General features: G+C 32.1%; 1 protein-coding gene across 1 annotated transcript in view; it reads left to right on the top strand.

The window, feature by feature from the left end:
* The first annotated feature begins 14,076 nt into the window (after positions 1–14,076).
* The window catches only part of LOC114339286 (protein masquerade), a 42,698-nt gene continuing 35,454 nt past the window's right edge, over positions 14,077–21,320 (top strand). The window contains exon 1 of the mRNA XM_028289912.2: positions 14,077–14,405. Within this exon, the coding sequence (XP_028145713.2) occupies positions 14,315–14,405 (91 nt within the window). The 5' untranslated portion in view covers positions 14,077–14,314. The remainder of the gene's footprint in view (positions 14,406–21,320) is intronic.

Here is a 21,320-nt window from a genome sequence, read left to right as displayed (position 1 = left end):
GAAAAATGAGCATAATTTTCTATATCCCTAACTGCCTCGCAGTGTAGTACTTAAGTGAACTGGACTAACCGTAGTTCAGTTTCTGGACTTGACTACGGAAGATGTGAGGAAAAAGAAAAAGGCAATGGAAAAAATACAATAGTACAAGAGAGGAACAAGATAAAAAAGAATACTAAAAACACAGAAACATAGTGAAAGAACTAGTAAGGAAAGAAAAAAAAGAGAAACAAACTCTAACATTGAAGTAAAACCACTTCTATGTACAATATATATAATTTACTAAATTTTAAAAAATCCCAATGGATTGAATAAAATATGTTCAGAACGTTTTCGGACCTATCAGTCCATCATCAGTGAACTCGTATACTTGCAACTAGCCCCAGAACCAAACAATGGTTGTAATTATAATTCAATCTACATTCTTATGTTGTGAAATTGAAAAGGCTAAACGCCGATGTTAGTAAATAACCTCTGGGAAAATGGTGAAACCCTAATCAAAAACTTTAACCAACAATCTTGGGCCAACAATGTCTGCCTTAGCATTGGACAGGGAAAGGAACTAAAACATCAGAAACGTGCTAAGTCAGGAACCAATAGAGAGAAAAATTGAAAAAAGAAAACTCAATTGGTTTGGACATATAACTAGGATGAACGAGAACAAATTAGTAAAGAAGGTGATAGATACCAAATGACAGGGGAAAAGAAGAAGGGGCAGACCTAGAAAGGGGTGGATGGAACAAATCGAGGAAATCGGGACAAAGAGAGGGAAAACAGTGCAACAGATGAAGGAAATGGCAGGAGACCGGAAGGCGTGGAAGAAATGGGTCAAAGATGGAAAGGTGATATCAAAGTCCAACGCTCTTATAGGGCATAAAGACAACGAGAAGAAGAAGAATTTTTATTTAAATCTAATTATAATTTTTTGTATTTTTGGGGCCGAGGCCCCTAAGTAACTGCCTACTTTGCCTATTGGCAGTCCCGGATTAAGAATCTTGAGGCACCTAGGCAACCCAAGCTTGGAGGCTCCTCAAGAAACTTTTATCTTTTCCCTCCAAAACCACCTAATAAGCCCTCCATCTCCGAACGGCATCGTTTTGATATACATATTAATATTAGTAGACATTTTGTAGATTTAAATTTAAAATTTTTGTTTCATTTTGTAAAATGTGTTGTTTAAAGAAATAAAAAAAGAAATAGTCAAGAAACTATTTCTATAATTTTGATTAAATTTTGCAATAAAATAATATTTTAGTTTTTTTTGTTATAGTTATAATTTTTCTAAAAAAAAAAAAAAAAAAAAAAAAAAAAAGTCGTAGAAAAAGCATAGTATTCTACTCACATGTAATGGCTATTACTCACTCTAATGAATAACGACACTCGCCTTCGGCTCGTGTCGCAAACTTCATCATCGTGAGTAATACCCATCATTACATGCTCGTTGAATAATATAGGTACTATTACTTATTACTAGACTTAGGCAAATATGCAAATTGCATATTTTGCATATAATGCATAAAAAATGCAAAAATGTCAAATTTTGCATATTTTTATAAAACTGAGCATAAAGTGCATATAATTTGAAAATTTGGTGTTAACTATATATTTTTATATTCAAACTTACAGATAGCATGAAAATGCCAATATTTAATTTTGTTTTATAATCACTTGGTATTCAAATTCTTGGTATAGTAACTAATAAAAGACAGCGGCTTATAGTTTTGTCACGTTTTGTCCTGGAATTAAGGGTTTGTGTTTGCCAGTTTATGTCTCTAGGTAAAATTTTTTATTTTGACGATCAGTTTCACTTGGTTTCACTTTTGTTGTAAAATTGGAGGCGTAAACAACGTGTATTTCTAATTGTGAATAATTATTATGCTTTGAAAATGCCGAAAATATGCAATGTTTCAACTTGGATAAAACCTTACACAGGATCTATGGATATGGATAAAGTTTATTGCTCATGTTGTGGCAGAACCGTAAGTACATACGTATTATTTTTTATTTTATTTTAAAAATTTACACGGTGGTACAAACAAAGATTTTAAAATTGGAGATTTTGTTTAAGAAAAGTACCGACACAAGGCTAGTTCGCAATAAATCGATGTATTTTTTCTTTTTTCAAGCATTTTTAAACTCCTTGCGATAAAAATAGGATACCTATTTAAAATTAAAATCCTTCAATAGTCTACTGAAAGGTCGCTAACATTTTTTTAACAATAGCATAGTTTGCTTTAATTTTGCTAAAAACAAAAACATATCATATATTAGACTTAATTAATTAAGTGCTTTTAATTTATGCTCACAGTATTTTTTCTTTAAATGTAAACAGAAAAGACCAAGAGCCTCTTGTAAATATTTGGGGGTTCTTCCTTCTTGCACAGTCATTTCTTGATATTTTCAAGATTACTACACCGATTTTTATTTAATTTAATTTAAATATTTTAATTGTTATGCAAAAACGGTTCATTTTTAGTTTATTTCTGCAATCTTAGATTTTAAAAATGGGTAGAACTATAGAATATTTATATTCTTTTTTTAGATTTCATCTGAAAAAAAAAATCAAATAGATCAGCATATCAGAACCGCGAAATATTTAGCTACTAAAAAAGTAAAAACCACATCAAGTGAAAAATATCAACCTTCAGTGTCCAAGTGCTTTCAGTCAATCTTTATTGGAAGCTAAGCAAGCCTTCAAAATAAAATCCTCCAACAGCAACTGTCATTCATAAAATCAAATTATAGTTTTTTCAGAAAACTATAACTCAATTAGAATCCTCCAAATTATCATTGTTAGAGAGTACAGTTTTAATAAAAGAATTTGAGTCATTGTGTCAAAACGTTAAAGGTACTATTGGAAAGGAAATTTTTCAATAATTTAAAGTAACCGTGGAAAAAAATAGTGGTTACCAGGTTCTTTCTGAAGTGGTTCAAGTACTAGCTGGGACATTTTCCGAACCACTTAATTTAGAACCAACTAACCAGTAAATTTAAAAAATGTCGAATTTGATGTCGAAAGAAGTTTTTCTATTTACAAATATATGTATTCAGATAGAAGCCATAAGTTTTTATTAGTAAATTTTGAACATCATTTGATCATCTATTTTTACCACAATTCAAAATATTATTTATATGTTAAAATAAATGTATATTATGTTATGTGTTTATAATATTGTAAGTATTTTTGTAAATAAAAAAATATTGTAAATAGTTTTTATTACATGCATATTTTCTAGATAAATATGCATATTTTGCATAAAATACTGCATATTTTTGCATAAAATACTGCATATTTATGCGCATATTTCATACTTTTTTATTTGCATATTTGCCTAAGTCTACTTATTACATAACTGTAACTATAAATAATTTTTAGTTCCAAATTTTCGAGCAAATCATTCTCTTTTTATAATAGCCATAATTGAGGGAAATGCTAGTCTATTTTGTGCCACTGTCTAACGGTAACAGTTTTTAATAATTTTCATTTTTGAAAATGACCGTTCGCCTGTTGCATTTGTAATCATTAGCGTAAGATAAAAAATCTTACAAGCTACTGACAAATTTCGAAAATTCGAGTTAAATTTGTTCTCATCAAAATAACCCAAAGAGACTATGAAGTAGGAATATATTGTTTTCGCTACACATCCTGAAGATGGACTATAAAATATTTGAACTGCAGTAGTTCATCTTAAATTTCAGGTTCAATATCATCAGTAGGGAGCGGATTTTATGCTAAATGCATATTGCATGCATATTTCGCATATTTGAGAACTTTACTAAATTTTGCATATTTTTAAAGAATCATGCATATTTTGTGCCTATTTAAAAACATTTAAGTCAAAAAAAATTTGTTTAATTAGACACAAAATATTTCCCCGCACAGGCTGTCGTCCTATCTATTAATTCGAAAACTACCTGAAGAGAGACGGCTCATTCACTACCTCTTCATTTTTTCTTAGAAAATACCCGATCTTTACACAAAGTACTTATAGTGCTTATGGTACGCCGTTATAAAATTATGGTAGGATGTTAAAATGATGAAGGATGCTAATTCTGGTGATTCTTTTAAATCCCCTATTGTTAGAGAATTTACACCTTTAACGATAGTTTTACGATTTTCTAACGGAAATTGAAATATTCATGCTTTAGATTAGATCCCGCCTTTAAACGGCTTTAAAACTTTGGAGGACATAATATGTGAAATTTTTAATGGAAATTTTGAAATTAATTTTGGTGCAGAATTTTCGGCTTTAACAAGTTATTTTAAATACGCCCCAATTACTTCTGTTGATGTTGAAAGGAGTTTTTCTAGTTATAAAAATATTTTATCTGATCAAAGAAAATGTTTCCTCGTAAAAAATTGGATTAACGCATTGTAGTGAATTATAATCGAAGATATAATAGTGATGTTGTTGTTTTATTTTAAATAGGTAACTACTGGTATCAGTTTTTGTAAAAAATGTGAATAAATTGCATATATAAAAAATAATGAATTTATTTGAAAGATAATAAATAAGATTGCCGCCCCCCCCCCCCATTTAAAAGAACCCACTAGAATAGAATAGAACAGAAAATTTGGGGTTTCTCGACATGCGTATTTTTTGAATTTTTGTGCATATCTTGCGCATATTTCGTAATTTTTTACTGCATATATATGCGCATATTTCATCAAAATTGATCGCATATAAATCCGCTCCCTAATCATCAGTATAGTTTTCATGTAGTTTTGTAGCACACTCCTTTGTTTGACTATCACTCAGTTTTGGAAAAACACACAAAATACCAAATACTGAGTTATTGACTCGTATGCTTTCTACTGACGACTTAGCTCAATAATTAGCTTATCCGAAATTTTGGTAGATTCGTTTCAAGCTTTAACTTTTCTTCACCCTGTAGAAAAACTACATTGGAATTAGCATCATCAAAATATAGTTTTCTTGCTCGCGTTTGTTTACTCTCGTCGGTATATTCAGAGTACTGTAGATCGCAGACCTTCTGCTCGTAGTAAAAGCAAAATTATCTCTTTGGGATTTTAAGATCTCCAAAAGTAATTTTAGAAGCTGAATACAGTTTCAAGTTCAATCTCTTCTCCATGTAATGATTTACTGACAGCGTTGATGAGTTCTAAAATTGTTGCCCAAAACTCATTCATTATGAATGTTTCTGTTTTGATATTTCTTTCAACAAACACTTAGCCTCACGAACTGTTTCAGCTTTCTGATTAGGGTCTTCAGCAAGAGTATGAAGATCAGATTTGAAGGCGTTGTAACCTTTAGATAAAGCTCTGGTTGCATCAGCCCTTGCAGTCCATCTAATCTAGTTCTGCTTGTTCTTTTAAGGACAAGGTTTAGATCGTGGCGAATGGGATCGCTTAGTTGAGGTTCATTTAAGTATTTGATCGTAGCTTCCCAACGGTGGGTAGATGCTGAAAAAACGTTGTACACGGACTGAACAAAACCCAAAATACGATATTGCTCCAACGCACAGTGGTCCAAAATCCTTAAAAGCTGGCCAAAAGTAAAAAAAAATTTAACGTTTCGAGAATATTATTACATTTTCTAAAAGAGAATTAAATTCCCTATCCAGTGTTGGTAACCCTAGAGTTATACCTCCTATATCTGAATTTCCAGTTCAGTTCAAAGTTGACCTTCGTACGGAACAGAAGCGCAGTTAAGAATAATGAATATTGTATACGCACAGTCTTGTACGTGTATCTCGAAAACGAAGTGCGCAAATTCAATTCTGCAAAATGGAGGATATTCGTGGAGCCATCTTTAATAAAAGCCGATAATATTAAAATATTTTTATATGTGTTATATTCAGTAGATTTTAAGTTGAAGTTAAGTAATAAGAAAGTATATATTTTGAAAAAATTAAATTTTCAGATAGCCAAATAGTTATGTATTCCATCGAATCCAAGATGTTACTTCAATCATCTTTTAGCTTATATTTCTCTCTTTAAGATTAAAAAAAATTAGCTGCTACTATCTGCTTCTTTGGTTTTGTGAGAATTTTTTGTACAAGCGCTCTGCGCTATGAGTTTCAATATGAATCGTTAACAACGCAGAATAAACAGATCATGCCGCAGCATTCAGGTAGTTGTTATGACTGTAGATCTTTAGTTATTTCAGTATCGTAGGATAAAATCGTAGATAAAAGGATCAGGTCCAGTATTGTTGAAAAAGAAAGTAAAAATTAGTTTTAACTTTCATAAGATTAATAATCGAATTTAACGTAGGAATAAAAAATTGGCGGACTGCATCCGCCATTTTGTTTTTTGAAATTTCTATTTCCGATTCCTAATCAACAACCTCAAAAACCCCCGGATGTCAAATTTCGACGGTATTACATATATTTAAAATACATAAACCCGCCATATTACATCCGCCATTTTGTTTTTTGCAATTTAGATTTTGGATTCGTAATTAGCGACCTCAAAAACCCCTGGATGCCTAATTTCATGCCAATCAAAAAACGCTTTCACATTTTGGCCATATTTTCGGGTTTTTGGACTACTGTGCAACGGGTCCAACGCAAGTTTTAGCAGCACTTACTCCGACCAAAGCGAGTGTGCGGCACAAAAAATGTAAATTGCTTTTAAATTAAAAGTTTGTTAATCTTAGATAAATGAGCCTGGAGACCATTGTATTTGCCTGGCATGTAGCGAAAGGCATGGGTAATGAATAGTGTGACCAACTAGCCCGAAAAATCCGGGACATGGCCCGAATTACGAAGTCGTATCCCGGCGTCCCGGACAAGGCTTCCGGGCCATCTGAATTTTCAACGTTTTGGTAAAATTCTATTTTGAAATTTTGAATACGTTATTCTTCTAAGAATTCACATCAAATTGAATTGGTGGGACGAAAAAAAGTCGACAATTTCTAGCGTGTAATACTAATACCGCATCCAAAACGTCCACATTTTATATCGTGGTATTAAAGTTCTACGAAAACTCAAATTATGGACTTGTCCGTCCCGTTTCTGTATTTTAATTATCGTCTTCTGAAAAGACGATTCAAAAACATGGATATTAAAAAATGATAATTATATTTTTATATTAACCTAAGGTTCTATTTACATGGAAATCAAACATCAGTTATTTTTTTCCTTTTTTGAGAACGATTTCCGCATTGGAAGTCGAAACGTCAAAAATTAACAAAAATGTAATTATCATTACAACCCATCACATCAAAAAAAAATTTGTCAACATAAAAATGTTGACTGTACTGCGTTACTAAATGAACACTATTTAGGTACGTGGTACCAGCCAAGTGGCGTTTGTTCTAGATGGGCACCGAACGTGTTAAATAATCAATACAATGATGATATTAAAGCTGTATGTAGATATATTTAAAATAAAAAAATGAAAAAAATTTTTAGGAAACGCTTTTCTTTAGTTCCGAGTGACTAAAATTAAAAATATTAAAAAATCAACTAAAAAGCAAAAAATAAAAAAAATTGAAAAAATCCAACACATTCGTCAAAGAAAAGCGTGGCGCTTCTTCATCGAATAAACGGTTTTCGCCCCACGCTTTTCTTTAACAAATGTGTTGGATTTTTCAATTTTTTTTATTTTTTGCTTTTTAGTTGATTTTTTAATATTTTTAATTTTAGTCACTCGGAACTAAAGAAAAGCGTTTCCTAAATTTTTTTTTTCATTTTTTTATTTTTTACTTTTTAGTCTTACACTTTTCAAACATTAAAATATATCGTCATGTTTATTAAAATATGTATATAAAACATAATGTACCGGGTGTCCCAATAAGAATGGCTCTCGGCCATATCTCAGGAACGGTTTATAGTAGAGCTTTGAAATAAAAAATTTTATAACAAAAGTTGCCTCAGGAAAAGCCTGGAAATTATTTTCATTATTGTGGGTCCACCGCTAGAGGCCGTAATTGAATATCAAAAATAAAAAAATCTAAATTTTACAAAATTTTCCTAATGAAGGGGCACTGGAAATCCGATTATTGTATTCTTCATCAAATTCTGCGCATATTTGATTTAACAAGTTTAACTCTACCTTTGCAAATAAGAGGTGGGGGTGAGTGGGAACCTTGTTATGAAAAAATGGCTGTAAGTCCGGTTCTGCTAAATCAAATTTTGAAAACTGGGTCTTGTTGAAGACAGATCTTTTTCTTCAATGTAAGCGTGATAATTTTGAACCATCCTAATAAGTAATAAGCCAGCTGGGAGGCGTTATTTAATTTTTTTCAGAAATCTAGTTTTCTTTGGAAAATATTAAATACAAGTATGCATTTTTAATCATACTTTATAAAATTAGATTAAATTAGCAATAGAATAGCGAAAACCGCATGTCGATACCTTTTGTCTATCTCAAGATATCTGGAGAAACGTGTAAATTTTATACATAACTGTTACTATCACCGGTAAACTAAGTTAATGAAAAGTAGTGTGCTGTGGAAAAAAACAAAATAACATTTTCCAGATGTCAACGTATAAAAATATAATTAATTAAAACAACAATATAAAGAGAAACAATACTATTAAAATTAAATATAACACAGAACAAAAAGAACTACTTCGTGACGACCTAAATATTCAAATTGTTGCCCATCATACACTACTCTAGAATACATTATCCAGAGAATACTAAACGCCATTCAAAGCATATCGAGAGCAGAAATTGAGACTGCTGTTCAATCTACTCTTGAAAGAGTAAATGTTTGCAATGAAAATGATGGGCAAAAATTTGAACGTTTATGTCATCACTAAATAGTTGTTTTTATTTCTTTGTAATAGGGCTTTTCAACGCTTCTCATTTGTTTCGAGCCTCTGTCATATGCCGTATAGTCCGTGTATAATATTAATATACGAGATATGAACGAGGCTCGAAACAAATGAGAAGTGTTGAAAAGACCTAATATACGTTGACAGCTGGAAAATGTTTCTTTGTTGTTTCCATAGCAACCTACTTTTAATGAATTATTTCGTTTACCGGTGTCAGTAACAGTTATGTTTTTAATTTTACACGTTTTGTAAGATATCTCGAGATAGAAAAAAGTTATTAACATGCGGTTTTCGCTATTCTGTTGCTAATTTTGTCTAATTTTGTAATATGGTATTAAAAATGCATGTTTGTATTTAATATTTTCCAAGGAACACTAGATTTCTGAAAAAAATTAAATAACGCCTTCTAGCTGGCATATTACTCAGTAAGTTGGTTCGAAATCATAACTTTTACATTGACGAAAAAGATCTGTCTTCAACAAGACCAAGTTTGCAAAATTTGATTAAGCAGAACCGGACTCACAGCCAGTTTTTCATAACAAGGTTCCCACTCACCCCCACCTCTTATTTCCAAAGGTAGACCTAAACTTGTCAAATCAAATATGCGTAGAATTTTATGAAGAATACGACGATCGAATTTCCAGTGCCCCTTCATTAGGAAAATTTTGTAAAATTTAGATTTTTTAATTTTTGATATTCAATTACGCCCTCTAGCGGTGGTCCCACAATTATGAAAATAATTTCCAGGCTTTTCCTGAGGCAACTTTTGTTATAAAATTTTTTATTTCAAAGCTCTACTATAAACGGTTCCTGAGATATGGCCGAGAGCCATTCTTATTGGGACACCCGGTACAAACATAAAAAGTAGTCGGAATCGGTAAAAAATTTGAAACTTCACTGTTTATTTGTGAAGCAAAACGTAAACAATTAACGTAAAAAGTGATATTATGTACCTATAGTTCATATCATTAGCTACAATCCGTAAAAATTTCAAATTTCTACATTGTAAAAAACAAGAGAATTTAAGCATTTTCCATTAAAATTGTTTTTTTTTATTTAAACAATTATTAAACATAAACAAATTTTTTTTATTGACTATTCGTGTATTGTTCCCGCGAGTGCATATGTCTGCAAATTTTCATTCATTTTCATTGAATAAAAGGCAGGCAAATTAACCTCTAAAGATTTGACGCAAACTATTGAACTAAAGAAAAGCGTTTAAAACAAGAAGAATGTGTGTAACTTATTAAATTTAAATTAAAATACATTTTACTGCTGTCAGAAACCAGACAAAAATGTTTATATCACAAATAATCATTGCTTTTCGCTTAAATTGAATGTTAAAACTTCCAAGAGGCAGGTGGCTGGCGGAAGCTGGCTTGAAAATATAATTTAATCGAAAAGCAATGTTTATTTCTGAAATACACATTCTTTCTGTTTACGGGCAACTGTAAAATGTATTCTGAGTTAAATAAATTAAATAAATTAAATGGTTTTTTAAACTATGGTATACAGCCAACTATTGGGATTTTCCCATTGATTTTTATTTTTTTTTTTTTAAATTACATACATTCTTCTTTTTTGTCAAATAATTTAATTAAAAAATTATTTTTGGACACCCTGTACAAATAATTATATAAATTTTTATATTTCTGAATAAAGAATTGAATGACCTTTCAAATGAGCTATCGCATGCCCCCTATTCTCATTTAAAAAAAAATCATCGATTACGTCATCGCGCCCAGATGGATGACGTCACTAGTATGACATATATGCCAAAATATCGTAATTTAAAAATATAAAATCTACCTCTTTCGGGATTTTTCCCTAAAGTAGCCTTTTTACGAAGTAACGAATTTTTTCCTTTCATGTGCATCGTTCTGTATAAACAAATATATGAGTGTTCAAAATTTAAAACTTTATTGTTTATTTATGACGCATAACGTAAACAATTAACGTAAAAAGTGAAATTATGTATAGGTTATATCATTAGCTACAATCCGTAAAAGTTTCAAGTTTCTACATTGTAAAAAACAAGAGAATTTAGGCCTTTTTCCATTCAAATCGTTTTTTTTCTATTTAAACAATTAATAAACATAAAAAAAAAAATTTTTGTTGTCTATTCGTGTATTGTTCCCGCGAATGCATATGTCTGCAAATTTTCATTCATTTGCATGGAAGAAAAGGTAGTCAAATTAACATCCAAAGATTTGACGCAATCTATTGAACTAAATAAAAGCGTTTAAAAAAGCGTTTAATAAAAATAGCCCGATTTTCATTGAAAAGTCCCGGATTTTAGGTATATTTTTTCAGCCTTGTCCCGAATTCGACTGCATTGGAGTTGGTCACACTAGTAATGAAGTAGAGGGTAGCAAGGGGGCACTGACTTATTTGTTGCTCTTGCTCTTCATACTTTTCTAAGAAACCGTGCAGACTGATAGGCAGTACTGTTCCTTCTACCAAACGGCATTCATTAGCGACTTATTCTCACAACATAAGCTTTCTATGTGAACAAAAGTATGCATTGTAATGTAATTTTATACGTCCACCCAGAGCCTATTTTACTTCAAATCAAGCCCGAGGCACTACATAATTTTCGGGCCCCTAACAAAAATTTAATAGTAATAATAATAATAATGACTTTTTTAAAAACTTTAAAACAAATGCTGAACTGGATGGGTAAATCTCTGCACGACCGACATCCCAATGAGGTCAGCCAAGACTATGTCGACAATATAGCGTCAAACTATTGGTTGACATCAGGAAAGATGTTCCCCGAAACAGAAGGATCATTACTGGCCATTCAGGATCAGGTTATACCAATCAATAATTACCTGAAATATATCGTCAAAGACCCTCAGGTCCAAAATGACAAATACCGATATGGATGTCAAGCCCAAGAAACCATCCAACATCTTATAGGGGGCTGCCAGTCATTTGCTGCAATTGAATACAAGAAACGGCATGACTCAGAGGGAAAGATCCTTCACCAAGAGATTGCTATCAAGCTGGGACTTCTGCAAGCGGACCATCTTCCATATTATCAATACGTCCCTGAGAGTATGCTTAAGAATGACAACTACAAGCTATACTGGGGCCACACTGTACTCACAGATCAAACAGTGGCACATAATAGACCAGATCTCGTACTAGTTAATAAATTATCAAGACAAACAACATTACGTAATAAATTTACTGAAAAGATCGCCAAGTAAGAACATCTGGAAATTCAAATACGAAGACAATGGAGAATGCAAAGTACCCAAACAATACCGATTATTATGTCTACTACTGGAGATATTCCGAAGAACCTCCTCGAAAACATAAAAAAGCTGGGTCTAAATGAACACCTTTATAAGACCATGCAGAAAGCTGTACTAGTCGCAACGGCCAGATGTGTACGAAAATTTTTGGGAGATACACGACACTATTTAACCTTTAACCTGGCACTGGATTATGCGGTTAAGCAAATGAAAACTGGACGAGGAAACCTAACAGAACCAGCAGAAACATTCAACTGGCCGCTCATGCTGATGGTATTAATATTATGAGTAGAACATCAACAGGATCACAGGAAACAGGAAAAGACCGGGTCTGGAAATTAACAGAGAAAAAACAAAAATAATGATACACACGAGAAGAAATATACAAATATAGTCCCACAAAACATTAGGCATGAAGATGTCATTGATCCGGTTGGACAGTTTACATACCTGGGACTAGAAATATATGCCGACGGATCAGACGATGGAGAAATACGGAAAAGTCTAACGCAGGCAAACATAGCTTATTTTTCCCTTTCCCATATATTTCGGTCTAAAAGTGTCCACCGAAATACAAAGATGAGAATATATAAAACCTTAATTCGACCAATAGCATGCTATGGCAGTGAAGCATGGGTCCTAAAAGAAACATCCAAAAATAAACTCGACACATTCGAAAGGAAAGTACTGAGGAGAATACTAAGATCTATGAGGGAAAACAAAATCTTCAGAATTCGATACAACAACGAGCTTTATCAACTTTATAAGGAAACACCCCTGTCAGACTTCATTAGAATACAAAGATTGCAATGGGCCGTACACGTGATAAGAATGGGAGAGGATAGGCTACCAAAAAGAGCAATGAACGCTAGGATGCAGGGAAAGAGACCGGTTGGAAAGCCAAGAAAGCGCTGGGAAGACACAGTAAGCGGCGATGCACAAGCATTTTTAGGAGTCCGTGTATGGAAAAGAGCAGCGACAGATAAACAAGGGTGGAGGCAAAAAATAAATTAGGCCGTGGCTCAATTTGGACTGTAGTGCCGTAGAAGAAGAAGAAGAAGAACAGGATGGAAGGACGAACGTCCTTTTTGCGCACTGTTGTGGTGTATAAAATGTGATAATATTACATATTTTTGTGCCTGCCGTTCCTGTTTTCTTAATTTTTGCTTTTTTCGTTTTTCACTGCCACTTAAATGTTTGTAACTCATGATAATAACAAAACGATTACTTAGTTAAGAAAAATAATTGTTTTAAGATATTTAATAAAACGACATGATTAATGAATAGATTACTTGAACTAACTTAAAAAGCACAGAACTGAAAACTAATATGTACACAAGCAATATTAAATTTAATAGTGCGTTTTGAATACAATACGACACAATACCTCTTGTTAATCCTACTTCTTGTTAATCCTTCGGAGTGCTGTCTAAATTTTGCTTTGACCATTGATGCCGACAAGGGATTCTACCTTTTTAATTATTGCAGTTTTATGATTTATAAATATACATGTTATCATTTATCATTTTCTGTTCGTAAAATGAATTAATTTTTAAAATTAATTTTGTTTTTTTCAATAAAAACCTTTTTCTGATCTTTTCGGGCCCCATTAAAATGCGGGCCCGAGACAGGGGCCTCAAGGACCTAGTGGTAAAATAGGCCCTGCGTCCACCATCAATTTTATGGTATTGAGCGATATTTGAATTTTTCAACATAATATCATTTATAATTTTTATTTAAATCTAATGATTGTTTTTTCATTTTAGGCCCTGCGAGGCCCACTTTGGGCCGAGGCCCCTAGACAACTGCCTACTTTGCCTATTGGTTAATCCGGCACTGTTAACTCGACTAAGCGTAGTTAAATTTCTTGACTTTTCGATTAACTTTTATAGTATGTAATAAAAGATTATCGATAATTACTTAAAATAATCAATGAATGAAATCTTTTATTAAGTGAACTGCACTGCGTAGGTGTGTTGAGGATGAGCTGCAGAAACGCAAGAAATGCGGGGGGTCGATGACCACCATGTCAAGGCCAGGGCCTCGATGTGGATGAATCAAGATAACCGTGCAGTACCAGTGCGGGTACCAGCAAAACTGACACTGGTGCTGGTACTCCTACACATATTCTGTTAGTATTATTAACAACAAGAAGCAATTACTTGAAAAGTTTGAAAGTAGCGGTAAATTCCGGAAGTCAATTCCGTATTGCACCTGAGTTAATTAGTTGTGCAATGGAGTAGTGTGGACAATGAGCGGTTGTTGATAGTGTAGATAGTGTGTCATTCGGTCGGTATACAAAAATGTTGTATAGGACCCGGGGATTTTTCATTCTCGTCTTCTTCCTAGGGGTTCAAGCCCAAGATGACTCTCTCGCAGGAAGTTTCCTTTCCGGTAAGTTAAATACATTTATTTTTCATTTAACTCCAATTTAATTTGTGCCCAATCTGATTTTTAATCGCGTACGGTGACCAACGCAACGGTGCTCTATTATTTACTGTTACATGGCATGACGACTTTCTTTCAACAAGTTTTCGTTCATAACATGGATTTTTGGATTAATTGAGTATTTATTTTAACTCGATTATTTATTAACGATTTGATTTCGTACTTTGTTCATTCATTATTATTTAAAAAAAACGGTTTTAACGAACTTTTAAATGGGGCAGTTAAAGTAGGTGAAGCTGTGTTCGGAATTAATTATTTTTGCAATGATTATTTACTTCAATTCGATCATTCTTAATATATTTTGGCCTCATTTAGGTACACATTTTTTAAATTGATCTAATTAATTAATGTCTTACAATAATTAGAGGAAAATTGAAAACCTGTATTAGGGGTAAACACAAATTAATGCAAATTTTATCAAAAGGGGCATATTTCTTGAGCCGTAGCAATTTGAAAGGAAAAAGTATCTATTTGCGTCCCTTTTTGCCATGATGCTTTCCTGATCATAGTCATCTTCTACGTAACTTCTAGATATGTTTTCTTCTTTTTGACAAAATTCATTTTTTTCCTTCCATTTTTTACGTTTATATTCTCTGTTTTTACCTGACAAATCGATTATATCTATATTTTTTTATGTTTTTTATTCTTATTATTATTTCGGCGTTTATATAGATACTGTCTAATAAGGTTTGTTAACAATACTGATTTTAATTTTTTTAATAAGCTGGGGTTGTGTTTAATTCATCGTAGAAGTAATTCTTTTAAAATATTGATTTAAAATACTGGTAGATTTATTGAAAATACACACCCAAACTTATATCGAATCACCATGTATTTCAAAACAATACTTATTTCTTTTGAAAAAAGTTGTTTTTGTCGTGAAGAATAAAGGTTTTTATTGAAAATAAATAATTCGATAAGACAATCAGATAGTACAGCTCGGTACGGTATAGGTTATTTTCTTGAGTTGCAAATTGAACGAAAATAAATAAACTAACTTTTGCGTCCAAAGACGAAAATATGCATCATGTGGGGTTATTAGTCCAGGGTAATAAGGATTTTCTCGGGACACTTAAAGATCCAGGTAGCTGACTACTTTTTTAGTTATTGTAGACCTATAGGAAGAAAACCTACCTGTTTCCTGCCTAGAGTTCGCGTCCGTTTTTTAACTATTAACAATTTAGTGCAAAAACCGCGATTTTTTTAGATTTTTTGCACCCTATTTAAAAGCTAAATAGTTGACATAAAATTACAAAATTCAATTTTTTAGAACATTGAAAAACCTTTAAAATGCCGATTTTTTAATGTTAAAAAGTTAATTTGTTTCTACGCAAACTACAAAATGAGTGAGAATTGTTATTTGTTAATAACTATTACTAAAACTACCTTATAACTTTAGTTTTTCACTCAAAGTTGGGTATTGGGGTACTTAACAAAACTTTAAAATTTGAGACCGATCCATTAATTAGTTTAAGAGTTATTCTATTTGTTTATCCCAGAGACCTTTATTTTGCAATAACATAAGACAGAAAATAATGAAGATAGGGCAATTCTGAGTATGCTAAATGAAAGTAGAAGAGTGATAGTGTCAAAATGTATTAACAAAAGATAAAAAAATTAATCAATATAATCAAAAATTCTAATCCCAACTTTTTGAAATTTTGTAGTTTATAAACATTTATAATAACTTTACAAATGTTATCCGTAGGAACAATCTTTTTATATATTTGAAAAGCTAGTATTTTAACACGAATTTTCAAATAAAAAAATTTAGCCTGGGTTCATTCGGGACAAAGTTAGTCATGTGTTTTTTTTAATTCACTGCTAATTTGTTTATAATAATTAGGGAATTTCATTGATGCCATTTTAAATAATGGGATTTGTATTTTTTTGTTAAAAAATTTTCATAAACATTGTATCTTTACAGCACCCTCTACGATTTTTCAAAATTGTAGTTCAAACGGTTACTAGGGGGAACCTACGAATTCACCGAGTTAAAATACCGAAAAATCAATTTCAAACTAATACAATTTTCTGTATTTCCAGATCAACTCAATGGATTTTCATCTTTCCTTTTTTAATTTGTATGTAATTTCTACGTACATTACAAATATGCAATTTGTTTATAAATTTATTAATTAATAATCAGTCTAATTTGTTTAAACAATTCTTGAAAAAATATTTTTTTAATCATAGTATCATTAATGATCATACAAAAAGTTAAAGTTCACTTTCATAAATAAATTATTTTTATTAGATAACTATTTATTGAAGATAATTTATTTATTAAAGTATATCTTAACTTTTTGTATGATTAATAATGATAGTCTGATTAAAAACATGGATTTTTGGGAAAAAATCATTTTTTCAAAAATTGTTTAAACAAATTAAACTTTTTATTAATTAATAAATGTCAAATTGCAAATAGACAAATTACATATTTGTAATGTACAGAGAAATTACATACAAATTAAAAAAAGAAAGATTAAAATATATTCAGTAGATCCCGAGATATAGAAAATGATAGTAGTTTTAAGTTGCCTTTTTTAGTTTTTGAACTCGTGCATTTGTCGGCTCCCAGCTCCCCCTTCACTTACCACGACTAGTCACCAACTGAACAACATTTTTAAAAATTCGTGTAAAATACCAACTTTTAGAATATGTAATAACTATTTGTATAACAAGGGAGGAAAGTGCTACTTTTCCTCCCGAGAATGAAGTTTACTGCCGGACGCGTAGCGGAGGGCAGTAATCATTCAAGGGAGGAAAAGGCACTTTACTCCCATGTTATACATATGGTTTTTCCACCTTCCTCAAATAACAAGTAATTTTTTCATTTTTACTTAATTTATTTATGTAACTAACCAACAAAATTTATTAGAACTAGAACTAACAAGTAGGTACAATATAAAGTAGGTCAACTGTCAAATATAAGTCAAATTATTAATGTAAACATTGTTAAATCAGAATAACAATTTACTGCTTTTTACCATTCTACAAAATACAGAGTGTTTTTAAATAAACGTTAAAATGTATAGATACTTACGTAATAGAAAATAGATATTGTACAGGGCGTCAATAAGTTATATTTCATGAATGAAATACCATGACGTCACTTTTACTTTTCCTCCCTAGGGAGGAAAAGTACAACTTTGCTCCCTACAATCAGGTCCGGAAAAGTATACTTTCGATAGAGGTAGGTGGAAAAATGATTTTTTCTACGGACAATATTTTTAAAGTTGTTCTAAATGTTTATAAACTACAAAATATCAAAAATTTGACATTAGTATTTTTGACCATATTAGATAATTTTTTTATCTTTTTTAGTACATTTTGATAGTATCCCTTTTCTACTTTCATTTAACATACGCAGAATTGCCTTATCTTCATTATTTTCTGTCTTATGTTATTGCAAAATAAAGGTCTCTGGGATAAACAAATAGAATAACTTTTAAACTAATTAATGGTTTAGTATCAAATTTTGAGGGTTTGTTAAGTACCCTAATACACAACTTTGGGAGAAACAGTGAAGTTCTAAAGTAGTTTTAGTAAAAGTTATTAACAAATAACGTTTTTCACTTATTTTGCAGTTTGCGTAGCAACAAATTAACTTTTTAACTTTAAAAAATCGGCATTTTGAAGGTTTTTCAATGTTCTAAAAAATTTAATTTTGTAGTTTTATGTATACTGTTTAGATTTTGAACGAGGTGCAAAAAATCGAAAAAATCGCAATTTTTGCACTAAATTGTTAATAATTAAAAAACGGACGCGAACTCTAGGCAGGAAACAGGTAGGTTTTTTTCCTATAGGTCTACAATAACTAAAAAAGTAGTCAGCTACCTGGATCTTTGAGTGTCCCGAACATGGTCTAATTCTAGCTTATTACCCTGGACTATATAGAACTTACAACGGAGGAAGATTATTGGTTTTGTGGAGATAGTAATGTTCTCAGAGGGACACAGCTGCAGAGATAGGCGTAACAGAGGGCGTTCTGTCCAAAACCTATGCTAGGTAACAGGAGCTAGGAAAGCTCAAAAATAAAGCAAGGGAAAGTCGCCAAAAAGTAAAAACGGCTCGCCACGGTCGTTTAATTGTCCAATCAGCTGGAAGACACCTAACCATTTCTCACTAGCTGCTTCAAAGGCAGCTTTTGGAAGCTATGTGTTTAACTGTTTCAGTTGAAACGATAAGAAGAAGAGTTCGTACCAAGAATTATACAGCAGGAGACAGTTATGGGTTCCCGAATTATCCAGGCAGCACAAGATTGATCGCCTAAATTGGTGTCTTCACCACCAAAACTGGAACATTGGGAATTGACAAAATGTGCTATTTTCAGAAAAAGTCAGGATTTGTGTAAGATCAGATAACCCACGAAATCATGTACTTAGAGATCGAGGAAGACAAGCAAGAACAAAAAATGTCAGATCTGTTCACAAATATAAAAGGGGAAGTATAATGTTCTGGAGAAGAATTGTGATCCATAAAAAAACTCCTTTAATTTTCATCCAGTTAACTTTAACTGCTCATAGGTATGTTAATAACCTGTAGTTAGGCTCTGGAGAGGTGCAACAGGAGAAAATTTATTTTTCATGCATGATAATGGACCTCCAGGTACCATTAGAGTGACTAGAGACATCATTGAAGCAGAATGTATCCCTTGTTTGGAGTGGTCTGCTTGCTCACCCGAGCTTTGCCCTATACAGTATTTGTGTGATATGCTGAAAAATTAGAGCTCGCCGGGAAAATCTACAAAACACCGCTTGGCTGGTACAAGCTGCTCTTGAAGAAGCTAAAATGGAGCAACCTACCACAGCAAGGTGTCGATAATTTGATTAGGAGCATGACAACGCAAACTGAAGCTTGCATACGGACTAGAGGTGATAACACTGACTACCAAAAAAAAACAAAAAAAATAAATAAAAACAGTTTAAACATTATTCGTTTTGCATTGAAACTTTTTATGGTATCGACTTTAAAACAACTAGTTTCAATCTGTTGTTTAAATACTTTAAATTTAAATACTTTATATTTACATTGTTTTCTTTAATTGTTATGTATTTGTTATTCATTTGCTTTAAAATAAATATTGTTTGACTTCGTGTGTTCGTTTTTTTAAATCTGCAAGAAATAATAAGAAATATCAGATGATTCCATATAATCTAACAATAAAACACTGAAAACGTTTGTTTTCTATACTTCCACAAAATTTATTACAACTACGTGACTACAGCTGTTTCGGCAGAGTGCCTTTCTCAAGTGATTCCATATAAGTTTGGCTGTCTGTATATTATATTTTTTCTTAATAACATAATTCTGTTAGTCGTTTTATATTTTATTATTGATTTATTCATGCACAAAACGTAATTATGGGAAAAGGTCAATATCAGGAGAAAATCCAACAATTAATCACAAATGGACCTTACGCAAAACTAAAAAAGATCCAAAAAATCAATGGAAAACAAAAAATATGAAACACTACACAAAGTGAAGGAATACTTGACAGACTACCAAAGAAGAACACTAACATCACACTACAGCAGGACACCACATCTATACTGAGTCCCAAGAATTCACAAATAAAATGTACCTACCCTTCAGACAAATTTGCAACAGCATGGGTTCTCCTTCTAGAAGCAGGGCAACGATTAGTAAATAGATTACATCAATTAAGTACAAAATATGGACTATAAGTGATTGTTAAGAAAACCAAGTTCATGATTATTTCTAAACAACATACAGTAGGAAGGCTAGATATGGAGGGAGCACAACTAGAAAGAGTAAAGAGCTACAAATATCTGGGAACATGGGCAAATGAAAACAATGACCAAAGTAGAGAAATCAGGACACGCATTGAAATTGCAAGACAAGCATTTATAAAAATGAAAAAAAGGTTTGTTAATCAGGACCTCCCTCTGGAGCTGAGGATAAGAGCCTTAAGATGCTACGTATTCGCGGCTTTATTGTGTGAAATGGAAAGCTGGACACTAAAAGTGGATAATACAAAAAAGTTGGAAGCATTTGAGATGTTGTTTTATAGAGGGATTTTGAAAATACCATGGATCCAACGAGTTACAAATGCAGAAGTGTTAAGAAGGCTGCAAAAGGATTGCGAGGTCGCGAGGTGATAAAGAACATCAAAACAAGGAAGCTAGAATATTAAGACCACATTACCAGAGGTGCGAAATATGAAATATTAAGGCTCATAAATTTATTAAGCGCAACAGGCCTTGTAGGCCTATTGCTAAAATGTTTACATTTCTGATTACATAAATAATATAATAAATAACATAATATAACTTACATAACTTATAAAACTTATACATTTTATTTAATTACACTTCAGTCTTTTTATACACTCCTTCACCACCTCTCTCCATCTCCTACTGTCCAATGCTAGTTCTTTCCATCTCTCAAAGTTAGTTTTCTTCAAGTCTTCATACACACTGTCCTTCCATCTTTTCCTTGGCCTGCCTTTCCTCCTCTTTTGTATTGGTCTTCGTGAGAGTACCATTTTTGGCATTCGTTTACTTCTTATTCTCTCAATGTGCCCCAAGTCTCATAATGCTCATAAGGCTCATAATGCAAGATAAAATTAAGGGTAAAAGATCCATAGGAAGACGAAAAATTTTCTGGCTGAGAAACCTAAAAAGGGGTATAATTGCAGCTCAGTAGATCTTTTCAGAGTAGCTGCCAATAAGGTATGGATAGCTGTGATGATAGCTAACCTCCGATGGGAGAAGAGACTACAAGAAGAAGAAGGGTTCTCCTTGCAGTAGACTGTCAAAGTTCCTCCTAGACATACTGTAGAACACAACACAAAAACATTTATACAAAATTCACAATTCTTGCAAAAACTAGCAA

Source organism: Diabrotica virgifera, chromosome 10, assembly GCF_917563875.1.
Source record: "Diabrotica virgifera virgifera chromosome 10, PGI_DIABVI_V3a".
NCBI classification, from domain to species: Eukaryota; Metazoa; Arthropoda; class Insecta; order Coleoptera; family Chrysomelidae; genus Diabrotica; species Diabrotica virgifera.
Note: the sequence above shows the minus strand (reverse complement) of the source record. Positions and strands in the feature narration are given on the sequence as shown.